The sequence below is a fragment of the Cebidichthys violaceus genome, unplaced genomic scaffold (assembly GCF_023349555.1).
Source record: "Cebidichthys violaceus isolate CVI_PGR_0920_01 unplaced genomic scaffold, fCebVio1.0.p SCAF_247, whole genome shotgun sequence".
Taxonomy (NCBI): Eukaryota; Metazoa; Chordata; class Actinopteri; order Perciformes; family Stichaeidae; genus Cebidichthys; species Cebidichthys violaceus.
The window spans coordinates 2,546-29,374 of record NW_027176425.1 but is presented as its reverse complement, the minus strand read 5'-3'; the positions used below and the strand labels follow the sequence as shown (position 1 = coordinate 29,374).

Below are 26,829 nucleotides of genomic sequence, written 5' to 3'. Positions count from 1 at the left end.
AAGAAAAGCAGAGCTTTACTCTGACTCAGGGAAACCAGAGGAACAGTTCCTGAAGGGAGAAAAGAGACTGCAGCACTGTCCTGAAAAACTGAGAAAGGTGTTCACAGCTGCTGGCTGTTTTCAGCACAAACAGCAAAATTCTTACTTGTGCAGCTTTTCACACGTTATTTCAAAGCAAGCTTTTTAAATGATCCTTTCTGCATTTATTTTTAAATGGTTGTTTGGCCAACCGGCAGCAGCAGGGCACTTTGGGGGGGGGGGGGGGGGGGGGAATATACACAAATCCTGATTTAATTACTCTCTTACCCACTTCCATCCATCCTCCAAGTTGCTTTTTGAAATCTTCCACAAATCTGTTCAGCTTTGACTGCCAGAAAAACTTTTGGCTGTTTTTTCTGTTTTCTTGACACATTTTGCGCTGCACAAACGAGCAGCAGTGGGACGTTGTTTAACACTCCTACCTCTCATTGTTGGGACAAGAGAAAAGAAAAGGCATTACAGAGCTTATTGTCATGCGAGTGTTTGGGAGATTAGGAAGGAGCCAAAATAGCTGAGATGGTGGCAATCTGTTGGGGAACAGTTGTGCCTGTTATGTTGTTGCTAATAACAGAGCTTACTGACTCCACGTGGTTGTCATATCAATCAGTACCCTGCTTTAATTTCCTTGTGACTGATAATATATTGGTGAGTTGTATTTTGATAATATCAATGTAGGAAGTAAACTTTATTTATAAATGCTCCTTGTGTGACTAGAGCATGTTCTACTTGTAATAGCATAACAAATACTACATAATGAATGCATAGATGGCTATAAAATATATATATATATAGACTAAGCATGGTCTACTCTGTCCTCTGTTCATAAACCTTTTGCAAAAAGGTCCTATAATAGGTGCACTGCAAAAAGTTTTAAGTTGCTACTAAATTGACTTTACATTTGTTTTTGATTCAGTGGATTGTCATTGGTCTGTAAGCCTTTTGTCCTTTCTCCAGCTAATGTCCGCTTCTTATGTTAAACAGCACTGTTTTGTTTACAGGGGCTCACCTCCCCATTTCCCCATGCAAGTCAGCGCCCTGCAGCTCCTCTCTCCCCTCCCTCTTCTCTCTTCTTGTCCCGGGCCAGTTGATTCGGGGAAGTGGTTCAATTCACATGCAAATCCTCCCAGAACACCAGTCATTCACGCTGCTAATTACGCCAATGTTGAGACGCTGACTTGCTGACATCACACCGGGATTTTAACATGCAGGGAGAAGGGTCTGTGCGTGAGTGTGTCAAGTCAACCAGAGAGGCTCCGTAAAACCGGAAGTTAGCGACTCTGACTTGAAACAAAGGCTGCGAAATTAAAGTGGTTTTAATTGACTATTGGTTTTCAGTCTGTACAGAAATGATTAGAAGTCAACGACTGTCTGGAAAATCTGAAAATTACATCTTCATTTAGATTAGGTTCATTAAGAATGATTAGGTTTTCACGGTGAGGTAAGATATTCAATAGGCTAAAGAAATAATTTAGTTGAAAATAATCACATTCAAACAAGGCCTTCTTACCAGTGGATTTCTCTATAGATTATTTGTGGAAGTTAATTATTTACCTCGGACACAGTAGTTTAGAATAACAAAGAAATAGGCCAAGTAGAATCTTAATTAAAGGTCCACTAAGATGTTTTACCCAGAGCTTTCAACCAAATCTCATGGTCTTCCTCAGCAGACTGAGTGTGCTGTGTTGTCACTGGGCTATATATCTTTGCAACACACTCCTTTTGCATTATCTCTTTTAATTTAGTAAAAAAAAAAATGTAATAATAATAATCATATATGATTGAACTTACATAACATATAAGCATATGTAGATGTTTAGCCCAAAAAGTATGTCCTCCAATTCATGCATTTTGTAGCTTAAATTATAGTATCTTATTAAGCCAATTAATATCCCAACCCGTTTGAAATGGTGCTTTTATTGTGGAAATTACAAACCGGAAATGACCATGTGATTTATGCGCTCCTGACACTGGTTTAGGATTAAAGCGGTGCAGTGGGACGGACAGCAGCGAGTGGAGCAGCGCCAGCGCTCCGTGCTTTTACGCAGCGAAAGTCCGCGAGGATCTTCACTCAGAGCCGTCAGCAGTTACCCCGCTTCCGAGGAAGATTTGTGTCGTATTCATTTGGATTTTAAAATATTTCGGTGGCGTCTGCGTTCTTGTTTGGATCTGTAAATGGGGATCTGATTTTACGCACATTGAGTTGGCTCTTCGTCTAAGCTTTCTCCTCATTTGCTGAACTCCCGAATGTGTTTGTGGAGGGCAGGGGGTTGACAAAAGGCTTTTAAACGGAGGGGGTAAATGTAGCAGAGGGGTGCAGAAACCACACAGCGGGTGAGAGTGGGGTGTTTTCGTGGCAAAGCTGTGGCGTTGGAGTTGTTTGGCAAATTCTGCAATGAGGAAGACTCATTTTAAAACCCGCACCACCACAACCAGCACCGAGGTCAGGGCTATGGCTTCCAACCGCCGCAGTTTGTAAGGAGGTAAGCAGCTGATCATTGATCGTGTTTATGTTGTATTTGGAGCCGTTATTTAGCGAGACGGACGATCCATGGTGGGGGTTTAAATGCGTAGTGGGAAAGATAATTGAGTCACAAACATAGGCCATCTATGAACTATGACAACGAGTTTATTTCTGACTTTTCCCCTTTACTCTCTCTTTGAAATATGTTCGTAAAATAGTCACATGACTACATTTTAAAGACCCTTGCCCGATTTAAAGTCAGTGGACTTTTTAACTAAGATGCGCCTTACTTCTCTTCGTCACTTTGCTCATTCATGACGTAAAACCGGGTGTTATTTGGATGTTAAAAAAAACAGAATGCAGAGTTGTCTGACTCGCACTGGAGCGTTCTCTCTATAGACGTCTCCCCCACCCCACCCCCTGGGGCGCAATGGTCAAGCTACTGTGCGCTTTCCAGCAATGCAGTCTTTGTTGTTCAAACTTTGTGCCATAAGGATTATAGATTGCTTAGTAATTGAAGAGACACATTCCTAAGCACCTGTAACATATTTAATTTGCGCTTCCATATCAACTTGTTATTATGTTGTCATTATTTGAGTCTGTCTAGTTAAAGGGTTCTTATAATTTACTGGTGTTTGCTGCAAACTGCCCTAGAAACAAGTGGCGTTATGGCAGCTCCATGGCAGTTATTTCAAGGAGAGCATTTCGAGACTCAATGCAGGCTAATTGACCCGTTTAGATGGCTACTTTTTTAGCAGTGTAAAGGGTCACTGGATTAGCACATGAATGGACTGACTGATAATGAATAATGTAGCTTCAGCAGCTGGCTGCAGTATCAAACACCAACTGAGTTGACAGGAGCCTAAACCAACATATTTCTGACATCCACAACTACTTTTGGAGGAAAAAAAAAAATCGGTGCTGCTTTTCCCCCACTGACAAGAAAGAAAAGTCAACATATATTCCAATTAAATTCTTAGAAGGACTGGTGGGTTTCCTGAGACTTTTTCTCCTAAACTATAGCATAAGCCAGTAGACCAAAGCCTGGTGAACACATTCACTAATGATCTGGCACTGTGTTACTAGTGTCTGAGTATGGTTTGAAGTCTGTACTGAAGATGTCTTGGAAGCCATGACTCCCCCTGTTCCCATCCAAAGTAGTGTCGTTTTATGGAACAAGTCAACACAGAATGAATAAGTAATGTGATCCAGACTCGAGTATAGCGTGGCTGCAGTTGAAAAGTGCCCCAGTCTGATGTTACATAAAATCTCTGTCCTTTTTTGCTTCCTACTTCCCACACAAGTCCTGTACCATTCACTTCTCTGTTTTCTCGTGGTGTGTGTGTATGTGTTGTACCTATCTCCATTCACAAGTTACTTTCAGTTACATTATACAGCTACCCCAATTCTTGGTTAAGTTATGTTCCACTGGCTTTTGGCTCGCAATCATTTTGGCACAGAAAAAGTTCTTCATAACTGAAACATCAAAACAAAATGTCAGTAGACTATTTGTCCATACTGGACAACAAAAATGATTAGCTAATTAACTAACACCTAATAAGTATTTAACAACTACATCTTCCGCGTGTCTTATGTGCACTATAATGAGGGGTGTTCCAGTGATTTTGTTTTGTACTTCCATAAAGTTGGGGAACTCACAAGAGATTGAATTTGAAGCAGCAGCGGTCGAGATAACCCTAATTGTTATGGTTCAATCTCCAAAAACACAGGCTCCTACATTTCCCATGATGCAACTCAATTGCATCTATAATTATACCCTTCTAAATTCCCACTTCTCTTCGAACCTACACCTCCCATTTGTAATGCAGGTTATATGTTGAAAAATTGAAGTTTCAAGCCTAATTTGAGTTCATGTGCACAATTGGTGGCGTGTCTCATTGTTGATTGCCATTGAAAAAATGCAAAGATGCCTATATGTTGCTGTATATTACAGTAGAGAAAACTCATCATCAGGTTTAGGCTATTTGGAAAGAGAGCAGGACTTTGGCTCTCTATGTTGTGACAGGTGGATGCAGGCCTTATGTCTGTCCTCGGCAACATGCTGCATCTGGTTGTTACTAATTGGCCGTTAATGGAAAACATCTTTGTCGGTCCTGATTCTTGTCGGGAACACCTCCAGTAATGTTCAACTGTGATTAGCTCCTAATGGCTCAGAAGGGAAGGCACAAGACTATGTTTGCTTGTATACTTTTAAATTGTAAAAAAAACGGGGCTAATCGTTGAAAGCCCCTGAAATTTCCAACAACCGCTTCAAAACACTGAACGGAAATGTTGTATTCAACAAAAGGCCACTGAAGAGAAAAGAGTCGGTCCTCCTCTTCCCCCACTTCTTCCAGAGTAAACAAAAGCAGAGGCAGGAAAAAAGAAGATAGGACTTGGCGGCAGTGTGCACCCAGCTGTTCTCTCCTCTGTGCTCTCCTCTCTCGTCGTCCAACCTCCGCTTTTGTGCAGAGCTGCCATTTAACGATGGGATTTTAATCTGGCCATCTAGAGTGATGCCATGGAAAAGCTGCAGTGGTTTTGGAATGAGAGTGGAATGAGACTTCAGCTTCAAACCCTCCAAGGCTATACTTCCTCCACTGGCTCTTGGATACAGTTGAATGATCAGATGGTTTTCTAAATTTTAGGTTGAATACAGTCTCCTAACCCTGGGGTTATGTTTAAAACCCCAGCCCCATTTTTTTGCCTTGCAAAGATAATTCCGAGTCAACTTTTGTTTTGCGTTGAAACACATTTACTAGATGGTAAATTTGAGTTTTAAGACTGCTTGTTTAGCCAAATTTGAGACCCTGCTCGCTGAAGATCTGGCAGCAGTGATCTAAAACAATTGAACCAAGACTATGCAACTGTCAGAGGGGCCTATCAGACTCTAGTTATGTATTAAAACAACCCGTTACCTGGGTTACAAGGCTAATCTAGAGGAGCAAGGCGATGATAATTAACCCGAAACGGTGAATCATTGTCCACTGACATCATGGTCACAAGGATATCAATCCAACAACAATACCCCCCAGGTCTTGAACAAACCTCACACTCACACTGACCAATGATACTTAAGCGTTTACATCTCCTGGGGGATGAAAGCCCAAGCAGTCATGTTTGAATTCAGAACAAGCCTTTTAACTTCCTTCTCTTTACCTCACAGTCATTTATGAGGTGACAGTGATGCACTTGACTTGTATTACAAAAGTCCCCAAATCTCTCCTAATTGAAAATCATGTAGATTAGAAGGAGGACTCTCGGGGATTAGGTTTCAGTGGAGGGGAAATCCCAGGCATGTGCATGAAGCGTGTTGTAAATCATGAGGGTAGAAGGGGAGGGAAGGAGCAACAGGCCCCCGTAGGCCCACATTATCTCTGCCAGCGCTGATGTGGGGGGGTCAGATGTTTTTGAGTTGAATCACTTTTAGGAAGGTCCTCATCCCACATCTGGACTGAGATAGTGGGTCGGAGAGGTGTGTTTCTATAACGGTCACAAGCTTCTCTGCCTCCAAATCGAACTGTTCAGAGACTATAGGCAGAGCAGGGATATGTCATGTGTCCTCTCAGAAGGACAGAAGGAATGCGGTGTGAAATGCTTTCCTTCAGGTCTGGCTATTTGTATAGTCTTATCATCAAGAGTCCCTTCTCACCCCAAGGCAGAAATAGCTGCTAACCACCTGGCAGCATGTCAGAAGACTGGAAGAGGTGCTCATACGCGCTTAATCTTTTTTGTCTCCACCTTTTGGTGTCTTTGTCTTTCACTTCCAATCATCATGCTCTCTGCGAGTGTGTGTGCTCTTCTAGATGCAGGCAAATTTCTCTGTGGGTCAGCCAGTTAATCACCCTTAAATTAGTAATGGTGGTGAAGGTGCTGGGTTGTAATGAGGCAAGCTGCGGCGCCCCAGGCTATAGCATCATGCCGCCAGGACAGGGATTTGCCAAACAGCCTTCTACCAGTCGGCCTGCTTGACAGCTGCTTGATGACTTTGTCTTCCTGAGCTGCATCGCTGCTCTGTTTATCATAACCATTAATATTCATGACAATGATATCTGGCCACTTTACATGGAGTCAGTTTCTGAAGCTTGTTGCTTGCCCTTCCACAATGACCGCAAAGGCCTGCCTCTCTGCTCAGGGCACTGTTGAAAGCTGGAACTGACAGTAATGGCTGTCAGGCTCCTCGTGGATGGCGTGGAATCTCAAGTGGTGATGGAGAATTCATCCGACTTCAGACCTTAATATTTTTGTGTTTTCTTTTTTAAGGATTACATGTCAAATGGCTAGTTGTGGCACATCAATGGGATGTTTGACTTAGAGAGCTACGTATTTCCACGGCCCATTCTATCATCAAAATCCATCAGTGCTAAGCTAAATAGACCAAAGTGTTTTGTTAACCAAGACTCAACCTATGGACAAGAAGTGCTCCTTTGACAACAGACAAGGTGAGACTTGGCCAGCTCTCCACATGGCACTGTCTGCACTCCAAGCACTTTACACTAACAGATCCTCAGCCGATCCAGCTGTCAAACAGTGTCCTGAGTGTCCTTAAGCTCCTCCATAAGGCTGTCTGTCAGGCGTCCGTCTGGGAAGGTAATGGGATTGTCTCCCAGATTTGGCCGCCTGAGGGGCAGCAAGGGTTAGTGGGATGCAACCTTCTGGCCACCCAGTTTCCCTCTTCATGCAGAGGCTTATAGCTGTCAAGGACATGGAATCTATATGTATGAAGTGTCTCCAAGTACAGACGTGGTGAAGGTGACCTTTATTCTAATTTTAATCCATGCACTCAGGTATTTAACCTACATCCTACTCTGCTTTTTGTGAGATGTCTAAGAAGCTCTGTGTCACTCTACAACAAGTAATTCCTGTCTGTTAATCCCAATATTTTGTAAGACAACACTGCAGAATAGTTGTTTGAGTCTATGAAATATCGCAGCACTCTTTATTACTCTCTGGACACCACTGGAGATGAAAGAACAGCTAGTGGGAGGAGTGGCCGTGTCAAACACTCCCAACCATCTTTTCTGTGGAAATTCACACATGGATGGATACTTTCCATTTTTTAACTGGGTTGGTCTGCTTGACTAATGAGAGTGGAGCGCTCTCTTGGCTAAGCATCTGCTATTGTTTCTCGCTAACCTTGTGCATAGGGGAGTGTGTGGTGTGTTTGTACAGTGCTGCTTTCCATCACTGTCGTTGTCTGTATTCTGCTAATTTCTATAGCCTGTTTGTAATTATATGCTTGTTCTTGGTACCTCAGAGGATTGTTGAGCGTTGTATTTGTGGTACCCACATTTTACTGTGAGAGCTTCAGTGGGAAGCCTCGACCTCTTGAACTGTGTGGAGTTAACATCCTTTACCGGTAGAGGGTCTGCAAACTGACTTCATGCGGTTTTGAACAAAAGTAGAGATTCATGTAATTTTTGAGGGGGCATGACCATTTCTACAGGCGATTAGGTTGGGTGACGGATTGTCCTTTTTTATTTATTTTTTTACAGGTAGTCTGCGGTTACCTTTCGAAAAAAGCAATTTGGGTTATTTTTTATTTTTTGGTGATTAATGGCAGGCTTCAGAGGCCCAAACAGCAACTGCAGCATGACGTCTTGTTTCTGTTGAAACTCTATCTCCCCAAATGTATTTCTGTTTACACAGTGATTTATTTAGCTGAGGGTTTGTTGTCAACCTAATGGTGGTTTATTCTGAGGTCAAATAACTGTTGCCCTCATTTTTTTAATCCGTCTCTTATTCCAGTAAATCTTTTATTAATATGTTCCCGTTGAACCAAAGTGTAGTCTACATACAACATTGGCTTGACAAATGCTCTTTGTCTGTGTTTGTCCATGGTAGGAAGATCTGTGTGCACTGCAAGTGTCGCCGTGAGGAGCATGCTGTGACAGCCATGCCTGTAGAGATGGAGAAGACGGTCACCAAGCTGATGTACGACTTCCAGAGGAACTCCACCTCAGACGACGACTCGGGCTGCGCCCTGGAGGAGTACGCCTGGGTACCACCAGGACTCAAACCTGAACAGGTATCGGTGTTTTACACTTATCTGGGCCTCGTCACATTCACACTGGACGCCACCACTGACATCTACGCCAGACATCTGTTAAGTTGTGCAGTTTTGTCAGCAGTTGTCAATCACACCGGATTGTTGACACCACATAGTGACCCAACTCATCCACTGTGGTGTGAATAAATCTAAAGACCAGAAACGTTGACTGTCCACATTAGATTAACCCCACGGCTTTGTGCTAAGTATTGTTTGTTGTCCAACAGCAGGTGTTAACAACAGCATGGCACAACTCTAAAAGTCCTGGGTTAATGTTACAATTACACTCATCAAAAAGCTCTGATTTCACCATACATAGGGAGTTCACATTTATACACAAAACAATCCAAGTTTGGTGTTGTAAAACATTTTAGTTTTGGAGAAAAAAAATCCCAGTGATATGCACATATATAATTCAGTCATACAATCATATGTATTTACATAAATACCAGTATAGTGTAACCCTGATGAAAGTAGTCATGCCCATATTTTGTGAGTGTTAAGTTCAAACTGCACCTCACCATATGATAGCTCACCGATCTTGCTGACTGCTCCTTCTGCAGGCAAATGAATAACAAGGATTTTGTGGCTTCAGCAGTCAAATTATTCTCCAATTAATTCCGCCCCCAAACATGTTAAGAGTAGGTTTCATCTCTGTCACAGGGACTAAGCTAAGCCTGAGCAATACACAAATGTATTAAATGGTCCCATGCACGTTGAAGAAAATCCTCTTTTACAATACTCCATGTATCTGTATGTGTGCACATGTGGGAGGGTTTCCAGTTTTATAGGACAATAGAAGCGTTTATGGAAGCTGGTTTCATTTTGATGATGGGCTGAAAGCAATGAACTGGTCAATACAATGTTGGCACAGCCCCCTGTTCTCACCCCCGAGGACTGAGCGCAGCTATTTCTCATTCCCCTCCAGGGTCACATGTCTAACCCCGAAGTCAATTAGGTTCTCGTCTAGTGGTGATAAGACCTCAGGAACAGTCGAGCCATAATGAAAACTGGACTGTGCAGTATCCCCGGAGCACAATACTGAATAACCTTGAAAGTAAAAAATTAAGAGTGTTTTTAACAGCCTAGATGAAAAATGTCCATAGCTATCATGATTTCTATTTTCCCAACCTGACGTCCAAGTCATTCAAGCTGTGGCAACACATTATGTGACCTCTCGCAGAGGAGCGGAAGTATGTCTGATGTGGAGCTTTTCAACACCCGGCCTTCCTTTGCACAAGGTAAAGACAGAGGGAGACGGTAAATACAAAGCTAATCTCCAGGATCTAAACGGTGGGTTTAGGTTTCCCCGTAGGGAGCCTGGGCTGTGTATGAGTCTGCTATTCAGCCAGCGGTGGTGTAAAGTCGCCACTCTGTAACGAGGGATTTCAGACCAGGACTGCTATATTAAATCAGATGTATCTGAGAATTGTGAGGGATAACTCAGCACTTATTTGGGACTGTTCAACTCTCCTGTGTGTGTTTGAATTTTAGTCAACAATCGCTGTAATACAGACTTTTATCACCAAACACCAACTGAGTTTGTTGGAGATGTTATTATAGTGTGAAGGAGGGCCTGCCAACATTCTCTCTCCCACTGTCTCCTCTTGCTCTCTTCTCTCCATCCTTCTCAAATAAAATTCTGCGATGTTGCCAAGTTACAACTTGTCAAGGCCAAGAATGTTACTCAGCAATGTATGTCCTTTTTTTACCATCACGTAGCAAGAGCTGCCGTTTAATGTGCAGACTCTACTCAGCATGTACCAGGATCATATTTTAATTTCCATTCGAACATGTAGTCTGCTTTTTCAGACCGCTCAACAGCTCTAATGTGGATAAATTAACTTTCAAACAACAAAAAGCCAGTCTAAAAGGTACCCGAGGCTAGTTTGACCTCATCTAAAATGGACCTGACAACAATTAGGACTCATTCCCATCAGAGTTGAAGTTAGCGTGTGACTCAAAGCGCCGCTGCTCCTAAATACCACCTCACAGAGTTGCTAGCTTGGCTGTGAGCTTTTAGTACATTCAGTATAGCTTTGATTTCGTGCTTAATTAACCAATCTCATGCCTTTTTAACTTTAAAACGCATTGATTTTTGTTTCCACAACTGTGCTGACTGCAGTGTTGATCCGTGGGCACTTGCACATCTCAGCAAGGACGTGAGAAGAGAAAGACAGAGAATGAAAACACAGCCGTTAAATCTGCTCACTTCGCTATGAAAACAACATCCTTCCCACCACGTTTGGCTGTAACTACCAGTGTTTTCTCAACAATATAACATCTATGTCCAATAACCACTGTAAAGTGGCTTGTTGAGAGAATGTTAGGGCTGGTGCCTGGTGGTGTCTTCTCCTCTGGCTGTCTGGCCATTAACAGCAATAGAAACCAGCTGTGTGAAGCCATCGCTCTTGTCACTCAGTTGCAAAGTCCTTTGCTTTAGCTTTTAAAAACACTCCTTTCAGTACAGTTCGAAAATTCTGCCCTGTCTTTAGTTCCGTCTGCTTTCGATTACAGTTATTATCACAAGCTGCTCCTCCTGGCTCTCGCTGCAACTGTGTCCATTATGTGCGTGTGCGTGTGCGTGTGTGTATCTGTCTTTAGATCTTTTCCTCGAGGCAATGTGCCTTTCACCTCCAGATTGTAACCCTATTGTTGTTGTTTCCTAATTTATCATTAGCAGTGTGTGTGTGTGTGTGTGTGTGTGTGTGTGTGTGTGTGTGTGTGTGTGTGTGTGTGCTCATCTGGAAGCATATGCGCTGTTTGATTTATCAGTGCTTGACCACAGTCAGTCTTTCATGAATTATCCTGAGATCCCCCCCCGCCGGTGTCCCGGGTCGAGCTGCTGCTGGCCAAGAATCTTGCGTCCCTCGCCAACACCGGTGGAAGCCAACAAAAGCAGAGCAGAAAGAATTAGGTTACACTTACAACAAGAGGTTCCTGCTGCTAATGCATCCCAACAACAAACATGCTTGTGCAATGCTTCATGGAAATGCTCTTGATACAGAATGTGTCGCTCGGACAATTATAACTTTAAGATATGAATGTTTTTTTGAAGCAATATATTTTACATTTTGGTCTCCGGTCTCTTCGTACCAATGCATTTCTGCATTATTCAAGTTAATCTGTTTTTGTGTAACAGACTCTGTGTTATTGCCAAGGACAAAGCTGATGGCTTCCAGTCAGTAGATCCATTCAGTAGACGGATCAGGTCGTTAAGATTGCTCTGACCTAGTCAGCAGGTATCGATCATGTTTGTCTTTACATTCCAAGCCTTAGTTATGTGTTTCTTTCATTTGATCAAGCATCTTGTTCATTCTTCTACTACTACTCTCTCTTCGTCCCTCTAACATTTTGTTTTATTTCCCTCTCGTCACCTCTAATTTTCCTCTTCGTTCTTTAACCTCTGTCCCCGAATCTCCATTTAAAACCCTGTTGCTTTCGTGGATTTCACCCCCTCCAATCACATTCATATATGACTGCCTGACCTCTGTTATACCCCGGCCCCCTGTTACAGTGTAATAAAAAAGACTGCAATAAATAACACGCAGATGACAGTCATTGTCTGCCGCTGTAATGTAAAGAATGTCCAAAGCAATTTTGAATGGCCAGATTAGCATTTATCCTGCTGTCGCACATGTTTGTGTGCACACACACTGCTAAATGTATCCATGTTAAGCATGGGTGTGCATGAGTGTTTGCACATTTGACAGGTCAGCTATACATTCCCATGTCAATGTGCAAAGATGGAGAGGTGAGGTTCCGTTAAGTCTCCGCTGGTGGGCCATAAATCTTAGTGATTTTCTGTGTTGGATTCTCCTGGTTGTAGATCCTGTTAATTTAGTCTCTGCACAGTTATGCACAGTGCTGTAATGATTAATAGACTACATTTTAATAATAATTTAACCGTTTTGGGTAATTTATCAAATAAATTGGTCAAACATTTGTAGATTCCAAGTGAAGATTTTTAGCTTTTCTGTGTCTCATATTATTAATATTGTTATCCATTAAGGTTTTTTGACTGTTGTACAGACAAAATGAGCCATTGGAAGAGTGAGAGTATGGATATTTATTCCTTATTTTGTGAAATCATAGACAAAACAAGAAATCAATTAATCAAAAATAGTTATCGAGAGCGTATTCAAAATTATAACTGGCTGCAGCCCATGTGTATTTTGGGTTAGTTTAGCTAGTTTACATGCTACAGGTATGTTGTTGTTGTTGTTGTTGTTCATCACTCTCATCCTCTCTCTGTCTCTTGCTCAGGTGCATCAGTATTACAGCTCCCTGCCTGAGGACAAGGTGCCCTATGTTAACAGCCCAGGAGAGAAATACCGCATCAAACAGCTGCTCCATCAGCTCCCACCCCACGACAATGAGGTGAGAGTCCAAACTGACCCCCTCCCCCACCACCTCATCCATCCATCTATCCCTCCCGCCCTACCCTCCTTCAGGGCAATACAGAGATAAGAGAAGAGAAGGGAGGAGACAGACAGAGGAAAAAATAGTCTGTCCTCTGACATGGGCGGGAATGAGATAGTGAGGTGTTTGTGTGCAAAGCTTCCTATATATTTTATCTTTTTTTTTTTTTACATCAATAAATCATTACCATATAATGTTGAGATATTGGTGTGATTGCCATAAACAGTTGACAACAGCACTAAGAAGATCAACATGCTTAGCACCTCTACATCAACCTTATGATAATAACATAAAATGAATAAAATAGTTGTCTTGAAATGCTAACAAATGCTGTACTATTGACTTGAGATAAGTGCTGCCTTTGTGTGTGGCAATAATATCAAAGTTTGATATTGCTATATTGACTTTATAAAACACAGGCAACCACCTTAAACGTTCTGTGTTTGTGTAACAGATCACACTAAACAAATTTATGTTCGTGTGTGTGTGTGTGTGTGTGTGTGTGTGTGTGTGTGTGTGTGTGTGTGTGTGTGTGTGTGTGTGTGTGTGTGTGTGTGTGTGTGTGTGTAGATACGCTACTGTAACGGTCTGGACGACGAGGAGAAGCGAGAACTGAAGCTTTTCAGCACCCAACGGAAACGGGAGAACCTGGGCCGCGGCAACGTCCGTCCATTTCCCTTGACGATGACGGGGGCAATCTGCGAACAGGTAGCTGACAGAAATATCAAAAATATAAATGTTTGTGTCGTTTCTCCAGCCGTCAAGAGACACGACAAGATCAAAGATGATCTGAAAGCCGCCCAGCGTTTCGCTTCGAAATGTCATTTCTGCGTCGCGTCCCGTGACGAGAGTGAATTATTAAGTGTGACAAGATCAAAGGTGTGTCCTGTGGCCGACGGAATGAAAGCAATGAATCGTGTGACGGACATGCTGAACAGCCTGCTGGCATTTCTGGTCTTTGTAATGATGTACGAGAAATGCTTTATGTTGACATATAAAGGGCAGAGGTACAGTCATGTGCTTTTATAACAATGTTGTGACTTTGTCAGTCTCACCACAAAGTGTAGTTCTTAAGAGGATCTTGAGGTGTTGCATGTGTATGTTGTGTCTCATTTTTCCCGAGAACGTTCCATAAAACGTTAAACAACTAAGTTACAGTTTAAGCTGCTCTAAATCCTCCTGAACATATGTCATAGTAGTACCCGGAGTAGTCCCATCAAATATTTAACGTGTTGTCTACGTTTATTCTTGTTGTGGCCTTATGGGACCACAGAGTGCAATGGAGTGTTCTTTTAACAACAAACGCACTACAGCATCCGCTAGCCATTTGTTTTAGTGTCTGTACAATGGACTCAAGCAAATCGGAGCTACTCTCTGTTGTGTCGGTGCCCCGGGTGTGTAGCTGCTTTATGGCTTGTGTTTCTCATTTGCTCAGCAGACACAGACACACACACACACACACACGCACACACACATATACATACATGAGGGAGGAGATTGTTGGGAGAGTGTGTATTGATTGAATTCCTGAACCCCCCCCCCCCTTTAGCCTCCTTGCAGCAGTAGGCTCTGTGCCAGTTTGATAACCTGATTGTAACTTTCGCTCTGTCCCTGTCTCACCCCTCTAAATCTACTTTGCCTACCCGACCTTTCCCCCCTGTCTCCTTAGCACTCCCTCTCATTTATCTTTCTGGCTTCTCTACCTTTACACCTCTACGCCGATCTCGCTCTCCTTTTTATCCTCCCATATATCACTCAATTTTTATTCTCCCATTTGCTCCACCATCGTCCTCCAGCAGCCATTCAACTTCCTCTCTGTGTCTGTCCTTGCCCTCCCCGGCCACACATGCAAACACACCCATGTGCTCTCAGATTAGTCCAGGGTACGTGTAAAGTTGTGTTGGCCAGTCCGATACACTCAATCTGTATCAGCACAAATCCTGATCTTGTAAAAAGATCCCATAAAATTGGCACTTGAACTTCTTGGAAAAATGTTACTTCTTGGAAAACTGTACATCCCCAGTGGTGATCCACTGTAGCGTGGAAACCATCAACCTGCTTTGAACAGGAATTACTTCACATTAGGGAAGAAATGATACCATCCCATGTTTCAAGATGGCGCCCATCCTTTCATTTTAATGAACGTTCTTTACAGCGGAACCAAAAAGTGTTTCAGAGTTCCTCAGACCTATTTTTGAGCTCATAGAGCATGTGTATTAGTCCATCTCTAGTCGACCCAGCTGACTTCATGCTGCCTCCTCGCTCACATGATTGGGAAGACAATAATTTATTGATACTGCTCTTCAAGACTTCAATAAATCATCTTGTGTTGGTGACTCTCAGAAATAGGTATGAATAGCTTTACAGCCTTTTCTTTTGCAATTATTGTATAAAGGAAAAATTTATTCTGGATGTGTCACACAATTAATTAGTTTCTTCGTCACTGTCATAATGAAATGGTAATTTTGCTTTGTGATAAACTGTATAGGTTTTCTACAAGCCTTTTAAAGAATCTTAGTGTTGTTGTTTTTGGTACTTTGCCTTTAATGGACATTGAAAATCTAAGAGGCAGACATGAAACCGAGGGAGCATGGAAGGTCCACCACTTGGCCACTGGATGCCCAGGTGTACAGATTTAAAGTTGAACTACAAAAAAGTAGCACAGTTATAGAATTTGAAGTCAGTATCAGCCACTAATTAGAGTTTAAGAATTAGAATTGATATTAGAAAAGAAAAAAGTGGGATTTAAGTATTCACAAGTACTAATAAAAGCTACAGCCATTAACTTAAAACTCTCTTCTTCTTTTTCTTCTTCCTCCACCTCTTCTCAGTGCGGAGGCCAGATAAATGGTGGCGACATTGCAGTGTTCGCGTCACGGGCAGGTCACAGCGTGTGTTGGCATCCAGCCTGCTTTGTGTGCAGCATGTGCAACGAGCTCCTGGTGGACCTCATCTACTTCTACCAGGACGGGAAGATCTACTGCGGCCGGCACCACGCCGAGAGGCTGAAGCCACGCTGCACCGCCTGCGATGAGGTAGACGTTCGTCTCACACACACACACACACACACACACACACACACACACACACACACACACACCTGCACATGGATGATCATGTGTTAACACACACACACACACACACATATCACTTATTTGAACATACTGTGCCTGTAATGTGGGGCAGTGTCGGTGGGACTACTTATTAAATGTTATCACACACAAATTTTGCACATGCCATTACTAGGCCAAACTGCTGTCGTATGATACTCACAAGCTTCCTACACACACTGTCACAGTGTAACACATGCAAGGGTTTTTTCCGGTCTAATGGGGTCAGCTCTCAATATCTTGATCTCCCAACCATTAGCACTGACTTTCACTCTCTGCAAATGGGGACAAGGACGCTGTTAGTACTTCAAAAGCACCCTGGTGTTTTAACAGCAGCGTAATTAAAAGAAAATGCACCATCTAGATTTGACTTAGATTTAAGTCCCCACACACATTAGCCTTTTCTACAAGTCAGTGACAAAGAGGATGATCTAAGAGTACTAAGCTCTAGAGGAGAAAGCGGTGCCTATGAAAAGGGAGGAATGGCGAGCCAAACCTTTGTCCGGTCATTTAGTGAGCAGTAATAACCCAACTGAGGTTTTACCGCCGAGGACCTATGATAAACGATGCTCTTTCTTATTTCTCCTTTCTTAGATCATCCTTGCGGATGAGTGCACTGAGGCAGAGGGGCGTCACTGGCACATGAAGCACTTCTGTTGTTTTGAGTGCGAGACTGTGCTGGGGGGGCAGCGCTACATCATGAAGGAGGGACGGCCCTACTGCTGCTCCTGCTTCGAGTCCCTCTACGCCGAGTACTGCGACTCCTGCGGGGAACATATTGGTACGCTGCCGGCATCTATCACTGTTAATACAAACTGCATTAATCACCAGCAGATCATGCAAAGGAACACTTACAGAAAAAAAATGTAATGCTAAATACATGGATACATGGAAAATTTAAGTGGAACATTATCAGGCTGCAGTTTCATTTTAAAGGAGCATGAATGTGTGACCTAATTTTTAGTAACACAGAGCAGAAAAGAGCTACAGTAGAAAGGACGTGGCCTGGCTTTTAGCAGTTTATCGCTGAATGATGTCATTGCCAGGCATGTGAGGCAGGGTCACATAGCAGAGGGGCAAAGAGACCTCAGCTTACAGAGCACAGAAATATGTACAGTATATACCATGCAGCATGAAACCACAGTGGGGCAAAGGCATGACTGTATCAAGTTACTTTTCACACTCAGGATCTGTTTTTGTCGCAGACCCATGCACCACGTGTCAGTTAAATACAAATTGAAACATCACACAACCTGTAGTGTTAGAGGCAAACCTACTGAGAGAAGAAACTGGGGTATTTTTCGGTGGGGAACCTTCATATTAGCACTTCTTGGCCCATTTCCACCTCCTGCTAAATCTCTGTGTGTGCGTATCCCCCGATAGGATGCCCAGGTGTGATTTTGGCACATACCTCTCAACAAATTTGCTCTGTAATTATTCGTCAGACAGGATATAGAAAAGTATTTGGCTAAAAAACACAACTGATTATGAATTGAAACCATCAGAAAACATGCTGTAACCAGATGGCAGCCATTAGCAAATAGCTGGTTTTCTTTCTCCCTGCAACAACTGCAGGCATAATCAAAATGCAATGTGTTTATACAATGCTGGGAAAGCTCCATAATGGGTTTGCCCCCAGGAACAGTTAAGTTACAGCCTCCAGCTTTATTTTCTCTCTCAACAAGCAACTTGTAAAGTGCCACTATTTTCACATAAAACAACATTTTAAATAACAAATTTCAAGCTCTTTGATATACACATTGTGCTTTGTATTTTAAAGCACCATGTGTATATCAACGAGTATAATAAATGAGTCCCATAATCTTATTTTACATAAACCCATCTGTATCTATCCTGCAGGCATTGACCAAGGCCAGATGACGTATGATGGGCAGCACTGGCACGCCACAGAGGGCTGCTTTTGCTGCGCCCGCTGTAAACGCTCTCTGCTTGGTCGGCCCTTTCTGCCCAAGCAGGGCCAGATCTTCTGCTCACGCTCCTGCAGTCTTGGGGAGGAGCCCAATGGGTCGGACTCCTCTGATTCGGCCTTCCAAAGCGCTCGATCCACCAGAGAGTCCAGACGCAGCTCCAAGGCAGGGAAGAGTGGAGGCGGAGGTGGTGGAGTTCAGACTGAGAGATTCTCAGGGGAAGTGGACCCACTGTCTTTACAAATGGATCTTCTGAGTCTTTCCAGCCAAACGCCCAGTTTGACGCGCGAGCCTCCTGCCTGGCAGAGCCAAGAGCAAGCAGGTGATGGCTATAATTATGAATCCCAATCAGACCTAACTGCCAACCCCACCCCTCTTCAGCTCCTGAGCCAGTGCAATGTCAGGACTGCCTATATCCCCACCTGCTCTGTACAGAATAATCATCAGCAGGATCACAGGATCAAAGAGAATGGAGGTTTAAAGAGGCCACCCATCTCAGCCATGAAGGGCCACTCTCTGAATGAGATGTGGTTTCAACAGCCAGCTCCAGATGAGTACTATCCACCCAAATTGAGGACCCAAAAGAGCTTCACAGAGGTGTCCCATTGTTCACAGCACCACAATGGCTTCTCCTCTGACAAGCGCTCAATCAGTTTGCACGGCTTTCAGAGGGACAGGGAAAGAGAGACGGGGCCTCCAGCAGCAACCCAGGTGGCAAGAAGCAGGAACCCCATCAATGCACTTAACTTCACAGAGCAACTGACCCCTCTGGAGCAGACCCCAAGAGGATCCATGGAGTCCCTGGCCCTGTCCAATGCAACAGGTGGGTAAAATAGTAGCCGTTAGACCTCTGCTTGGCCTTGTTTTCGGGTTCTAGTACTTTGTTAGCATGGGAAGTTGTGTTTTTTAAAACAATAGTGCGAGTACTGTTGCTGGTATACATCACAACTTGTGCTGACATTGCTGGCCATGTAATCTGAAATTCAGCTTGACTAAAGTATAAAATTGATGGGATGACATTGAATAAACCGCCTACTGACACCAAACTTAACTCTATTTGCCCACAGGCAACTCAGCAGATGGAGGAGGAAAGCGGCAGGAGCATCTTTCTCGTTTCTCCATGCCAGACCTGAGCAAAGACTCTGGAATGAACGTGTCAGAGAAAAGTAACATGGGCACGCTCAACTCCTCAGTGCAGTTTCGTAGCTCTGAGTCTATTCACAGCCTCACCGCCAGTCAACCCTACATGGAAATGGATCCTCCCAGGTCCTCCCAGTACCAGGTGCAGTACTGCGACCACCCTGGCATGAGTGTGAGTATGGGTATGACTAAGTTACCACCTGGCTTCACCTTCCAAGAGGAGGATAGGGTGAGTTTGGTGAGTAGCGCGAACGCTGCTCGCCTACCCCCCATCAGTGAGCGCAGGGTGGGTGGTGTCGGTAGTGGAGGAGCTGGAAGGGGAGCCAGTATACGGATAGATGCCCCAGAAGAGACTCCCCAGAGGCGCCGGCACCACCACCACCGCTCCCGGAGATCCCGTCGATCCCGTTCAGAAAACGCTCTCAACTTGGTGGCAGAGCGAAGGGTGAGACCTCAAGAAAGACCACAGTTACGTGTCCGTGAGGATTACGACCGTTTCCCGCCACCAAGGAGCATCAGGGACCAGTTCGGAGTAGGAGGAGGAGGAGGGGGCAGATACCAGCCCCAACCCTTCAGGCAGTGCCCCAGAACCACTTCAGACCTTACTCTTCAAAACCCTGGGGCCAGCCGACGCACTGGCTTGAACCAGTACTCCTGGGATGATTACGATGACGATGGCTGGTGCTCCACTTGCTCTTCATCCTCCGAATCAGAGGATGAAGGTTACTTCTTGGGTGAGCCGATCCCCAGACCCATCCAGCTGCGCTACCTCAGCAACCAGGAGCTCGTCCATAAGTACAACGGGATTGGAGGACCCAACCACAGCGGGCAGTTACACACCCGCAAACGCAGAAAAAGCAAGAACTGCATTATCTCCTAACATCCTGTCATCTGATAAAGGAAATTACTCTTTGTCCAGCTTGTGTACACTAACATCTCCCATCTGGAACAAAACAATTAAAAAACTCACAGTCCATTTATTCAGTGTTGTTGAGTGTTGAATATCAAGTAATTGAAAGTCAGTGATGAATTACAGTCGGTTAACAGTGAAAAAGCAACAGTGTTTGCATGTTTGTTTTCGGAATATCTCCTGAGTATTAAGGCTAACAGTTACATGCGCAATTCTATCAAGTAACAACATTTATCAAAAGCTGATGTGCAATTTTTTTTAAATCATAACTTCATTTCCATGCAGCAGTCAAGTGTGCAAGGTAGTCTGTTTGGTACAGCTTAGCTTTTTCACACAATGTGATTTAGATATAGGATATACTGTACTATTGTATTCAGTTCATAGTATGTATATAGATAAATGAATTAATAATTTCACTTAAGTTAAGGAAGTCCATGTACATATGGTTGTAAATGAGGCCTCACATATTTTTATATTTTGTATGGATAGAATCATTTATGTATTAAATATCTATAATGTAGATATAGAATATGACAAAAACAACTTATGCATGTTTTATTTGGCTGACCTGGTCCTGCATTTGGAATAAAGGAGTATTTCAGTGAGTGTTTTGATTGACAGCTGGTGTTTCTCTCCAGAGAATGAACACACATGTGTCTGGTGTTCACAAGAGGGCGTAACAGTCACCTTCTCCATCTGTTTAATGCATAAATGAATGACAATGTGGTGTAGAGGTTGATCAGGAGCATCACCCTCCACTGGGTTGTTAAACTTGCCTGGTAATGGGCGTCGTCACATTCAAACAAACAGAGCTCCATTGTCCTGGAAACAGATGCCACTGAAGTTCTGGTTTATTGCATCAGCCTATGCAAGTTGGAAACTGCTGACAAAGGTCCAGGGATTTAGTTATTGAAATCTGGTGATGCTTTGTGTAAGTATGTAAAGCATGCTAACGGCATAGCTGTAGGGATGGCAGTGCCAGTCTATGGGTCCACCACATTGGTCCAGCCTGAAAAATATCAACTATTGGATGGATTGCTATGCAATTTGGCACATTCATGTTCCCATCAGGATGAATTGTGATAAGTTGCTGGATCCTTTTTAATGTAGCGTCATTATGTCATTGGGTAATGACCAAATACATTCAACTGACAGGTTCAGCTGCACTTAAAACGTTAATGTGGCAAATGTTTGCATGCTTAAATTAGATGTTGAACATGCTAATCATTAAAACGTTAGCACTGTCATTGTGAGCATGCTTTGCTGACATTAACATTTAGCTCAAAGCACCGCTGTTCCCAATTAAAGCCTCAGTTAGCTGCTGACGTAGCTGTAACCTTTGGTAAGAAACAAGGAGAATCCTAGACAAGTCAACCTCTCCCGTTAAATTATTGGCAAATACAGTATAACAGGTTATATCTATAAGAGTTAAGCAGTGTCATACCGTAAATTGGATTGCCTCTGACGTCCATGTTGTCCGGGGATTAACTGTCACTATAGCCCCCATAATCCAAACAAACACACACACAGACATATGTTTGGAGCAATGTGTGTGAACGCCAATCGCTTGATTAAAGGTGTTCAAGCACTAATGCTGTTGACATGATTGGCACATTAGTGGGTTTACTTCACCTAACCTCAACTTCCAAGGCGTCGTGTGCCCCAGTTTTCATGTTTACTCTAGGATACACTCTGATAACTCCCAGACGGGAGGAAAGAGTCCTCATTAGCCAGCCATGATGTGTCAGACGGCCGATGGCCTGGTCCGTAACTGTGGGCTTCCGCCTGCTTTTAGCAAGTCTTCAAACTACAGCTGCAGACTGTTACTCATATCAGCTGCAAGTTTGGATGAATATTACTGCAATCGGTGTCTCTAGATAGACAATAAAACACAAAGTCTTCATTAATGTGAATATTATTGTCCTTGACAGATGAGCTTTCCTCACATCATCATTAACTTAGCCCATACTATTGTTTCTTCATTGGTCCCTTGCCAGGTATTTACCCAAGCATGGGTGTGTTTCCATGTGTTTAATTAAAAGCAAATGAAGGCCCAACAGTGAGGGGTGCCACAGATTGCAGCCATATGCTTCCCGGGCCGTGCCATATTCAAGGTAGCGGATGGTGGAGAGATAATCCTCTAGTTGCATGGATGCTTCCAGTTGTGACAGTCGTACTGGTGACCAAGCTGTGACTGCCAGTGAATTAGATCCATGAGCTGTTAAGTGCCTTTGGGATTAACTCAATTCACAAAGAGTTTACAGTCTGGTGAAATTCTCAAAATGTATGTCAGGAGGAGGTTTTCTGGTTTTCTGATCATGTGGCCATCAATGATACAAAGCTACTTTTTCCGCAATGTGACATAATTCACCATTTGATGAGGTGTGACACCTAGTCCTGATTCGATGAAAATGTAACACACTGCCAATGTTTGAAGTACTTTACTTCATCACCAGGGTCTACAGCGAGTTTTATATTCAGCATCAAGTACAATGTTCAGGCTCAGAATATGACGTAGCACTCAGGACATTCGTCTTGGACTACTAATTTTGGAAAGTTAAAATCTCAGCCTATTTACTGATTTTTCCATCTCTACTCTTTATTCTTGTTTTCTACATGCCAGTAAAAAATAATGTTTATAGTGTGCTGATACAAAACTTGTAAGATATTGTATTTCTATCAAATATAGGGGGCTGCCTAAATTCTAATTCTGTGCATTTTAATAACTTACTTGATTACTAATGAAGCTAAACCGCAGGAGCTCGGCCTAATTAGAAAAAAGAATGCAGCGTTCGTAACAGAATAAATCAACTGTTGCATGAAAACAGTTATGTGTTACTTTGTACAGGTTAATTGAATTGATTGAATAGTTGGATGGCTGATTGTTTTTATTTTCAGTCGGAAAAGCAGGGAAAAATTCTGGATCCAGTAAAGTAAAACATAAGTGTTTCCCTTTAGTTTTTGTAAATTGGCTGCATTCTCATAATTTATATGATAACAAAGTTTTCATGTGACCACACTTCACTGCATGGGGTTGTAATACATAAAGCAGTTGAGGAAGCTAATTTTACTTTTGTCTATTATTTTCCTCCCATATTAATCGTCCATTGAATCACATTGACTGCACTCCGGTTTATTAAGGCCTGACAGAGTATGCAGTGTCTGCAGAACAGACAGCCATCCTTTCATTAACCCCGAGGTATGTGTCTGCACTGGATAAACAACAAGCAAATCAGGTGACGCAGTAGAAAATAGAAAGAGGTCCTCTTTAAGGTTCAGACAAACCTTGTTCACGGGTGCTATAATGGCTACCTATATAACGATCTACCTAAATATCTGCTGACCAAGCTTCGCCTTTTATCTCCCTATATAGATTTTGTGAGATTGCCATAATGTTAAAGAAGACTGTGAGTTAGCCTTTGAAAAGGTTGTTCAGCTTGTTTTAATTTTGTAAAATCTGACATTTATGAAAAAATGTGAAGTTGTGAAGTTGCGTGGTCTATACCATATTCACTATGTATTAAGGTATTATAGTTTAAAAAATCCTAAATAATATTATTTAGAAAATATATTTAAAAAACCTGCTTTCATCCATAAAGCACCAGTTGTTGCACCTATATATTGAAATCCAATTCAGTTAGAACGTGTAGCAGTTTAATTAACAGCACACATATGTTAGGTGCCTGTGTGTGTGTGTGTGTATATGTGTGTGTGTGTGTGTGTGTGTGTGTGTGTGTGTGTGTGTGTGTGTGTGAGAGTGTGTGTGTGTTGCGGCCCAGATGCACAGCTGTCATGAGTTGAAGCCGTTTGAGTTGTTTTGGGAGACTCTAAAAGCCATAATTACTGGTCCTTAAGAGCAGAACGGCTGCAAATTACAGCTGCGTTCTGAGCAAACTAAAATAGCCTGATTCAATTATTTACAAATGCAGAATGCCAATGGTGTGTTATCGCACACACACACACACACACACACACACACACACACACACATAACCAGCTTGATCTTACACACAAACTCTCTCAGCACACACATGTACACACACACACACACACACACACACACACACACACACACACACTGGGCTGGTGAATAAGAGATGCGTGACAGGACTGACTGAGGTCTTACCAGCAGTCTCCCCTCCTTCTGCCTAATCATGTGTGTTCAATTACTGTGGGAAGAATGCACCAGAACAATGTCAGTATATCCACAAATAAAGATATCACAGTATACTCCTACTTAGATTGCTTTTTTAATATAGTTTGAGAGCCTTTTTTTCCCCCTTGGGTGTAAAATCTGCATATTCTGAAGCTTTATCTGAATATGTTGAGGAGACTCAATGTTCCTCTCCTCTCTTCTTCTTTCTGCTCTTCTCTTTTCTTCTCTTCTCTTTCTGCTGTTTTCTTCTCTTTTCCTTTCTTTTCTTTTCTTTTCTTCTCTTCTCTTCTCTTCTCTATCATCCGTGCTGTCTTAACTTCCTACATTCTTTCTGCAAACCTGCACAGCAGACCCAAAAATGTAATTATCTCCAACAAGTTCCCTGCTGTTTACATTCAAGCAGCTCTCAATTGTCTGCAAAAAAAGGATAGTGAATGATAGTTAAGCAGTCAAGCAGTATTAGACTTGTAGACCTTGACTAAACCCGCTAATCTCGCAATACATTCTCACCCACTTAAGCATGACCTTTGTCCTTCCACTGCTCTAAACTGTGACCAGTCAACATTTTGTATCCCACTCAGCTTCACCCCTCAGACTAATCGTGATTCGATAGACTTGACTTCAAGTTTTTGCAAGCTTTTTGGAAAGGCAATTAAATATTGTAAATATGAATCACAAAACACACTCTGCACCATTAATTAGAGCTCATAATAAGTTTCTGTGGGGCCCTCATTAGGCCTGATTATTGTCTTTCAGCCACACTGAGAGAAAATAGTAACAATTAATTTCCAGTGTTTGCTCAGTCTGACACATTGTGCGGCGAAATGCTGCCAGTTTTGGGTTAATCCGCAGCTCCAACGGCCCGAGGGGCACCTCGCCATAATGGAGAATGGCATGCTGGGTACCTCAATGTTGCGTTGCCAGAGGGCTCCGTCTGGTTCATGATTTCAGCCCGCTTCACCCCTCCTCTCTGTGACTCATTAACAAGCTCAGGTCCCAGGAAGGGTCCCATCTGTGTGCCACCTGTACAAAATCACCACCGATAGCAACATATAGTGCAGGACACCATTCCCATTTGTTCCAAAGTTTCCCATAATCATATCACTTAAATGTCTATTCCCTTATTTTCTGTCTTTTCTTCCTTCTCTTTGTCTTCCCTCACCTCTCTCTGTCTCTGTCCATCTGTTTTGCAGAATGATGGATGGACCGATCAGTCAGCCAGATGAGGCAGAGAAGTTCTGTGATGTTGACTTTACAGCTACACATCTTTCCAAGACCTACAACTTATCATTACACTTTAAATTAAGTCAAAAGGACCTTTTTTTGTGACATTTGCAGTTGTAGCTGTAATAAATTAGTGCCTGACAAAAGTTGTTATGGATAAAAAGGTTTAATGGTTATTTAGCTAACTCTTATTAAATATTTCAGGATTATCATATCCTCTACATTGTCTTTTTATAGCAAAAAAGCTTCTGAAGTTCCAAATCTTAAGACCTTTATTATGTTAGACCCCATCTGATGCTTTTTTTGGCTCTAATTTTCTATTAAGATATTTGCACTCTGTAATGGCAGCCCTATACAGTAGCCTAGTTTTCCCAACGAGTCTGTGTGTGTACATGTAATGATGATGTTCAGTCATAAGTTCAGTTCTCGATATTGTTGACTGTCTTCTTTGGTCTTCTTTTAAGTATTCTTACTTAGCTACTTCCTTTATAAGTCTTATTCCAATGCCAGCACCCATTTTACCAGAGTAGGGGTCACCTTTTAACAGCTTGTGGGTGGTTATTTGTCACAATCCAAATCCAAATCCAAATAAAAGAGGCCAGGAAGAAAATCCCCTTTCAGGCAAGGATTTTGAAACATGGCTGACGTTATGTAAATACTGGCCTCTAGCAGTCAGACCAGGTGAGCCAAATTCTACCTGACGACCTGACTCCACCCTCTGGACTCCTGCAGCGTGAGACCATGAAGGAGAAGTCTGTCCACAGAGGCTCGACACAAGGTATTTTCCTTTTTAAAACACCCTCCTTGTCTGTAGCCTGGTGGCAGACCTCTGAATGGTTGCCCACATCTCAAATTGTGTCAAGTGATTTAAATAAAACAAAATTTCCATTTTGGGCTAATATCAGGCTACCACATGTGTAAATTCATAGGACCTACAGTGCCATGATTCCATTGCCAAATAGACAAATACATTATCAGCACTATGAAATGCTTTTTACATATTACTTTAAGAAAGTTTTCATGTGCAGAGATTTCAATTTAAATTGTCCTCCACTGAAGCCACTGAATGGCATCAGTGTGGCTTGCTAGTTCCTCCGACATCTGCTACTCATCCTCTTCTACTTAGGCAAAGTAGATAATCGTCAGACACAATGGACGATTTAATCAGGTGGATTTTTGTGCTTTCTGTGCACTAACTGGCATTATTTCATTGAATAATCATATTCACATGGTTTACACAGAGGACCATGTGTAGTCCTATTCACTGGAGAAATCAGCACAGTCTTTTTGCATGTCCAGAAATCATGCAAGTAGACCGATGAACAAACTTGAGAATTATGAAACTGACTCATTTAATCTGTAATACATCGGACTCTGTTCACTCTGATTT

The 26,829-nt window shown here is 42.7% G+C and overlaps 1 protein-coding gene across 1 annotated transcript; it reads left to right on the top strand.

The window, feature by feature from the left end:
* Positions 1 to 2,036: 2,036 nt before the first annotated feature.
* prickle2b (prickle homolog 2b) lies at positions 2,037 to 20,664 on the top strand. The gene is made up of 8 exons (XM_068719944.1): positions 2,037 to 2,519; positions 8,345 to 8,528; positions 12,816 to 12,929; positions 13,542 to 13,679; positions 15,803 to 16,006; positions 16,676 to 16,862; positions 17,942 to 18,832; positions 19,077 to 20,664. Exons 2-8 carry the CDS (start codon positions 8,397 to 8,399, stop codon positions 20,027 to 20,029), a joined length of 2,619 nt encoding a protein of 872 aa, XP_068576045.1. The 5' UTR covers positions 2,037 to 2,519; positions 8,345 to 8,396; the 3' UTR covers positions 20,030 to 20,664.
* The last annotated feature ends 6,165 nt before the right edge of the window (positions 20,665 to 26,829 follow it).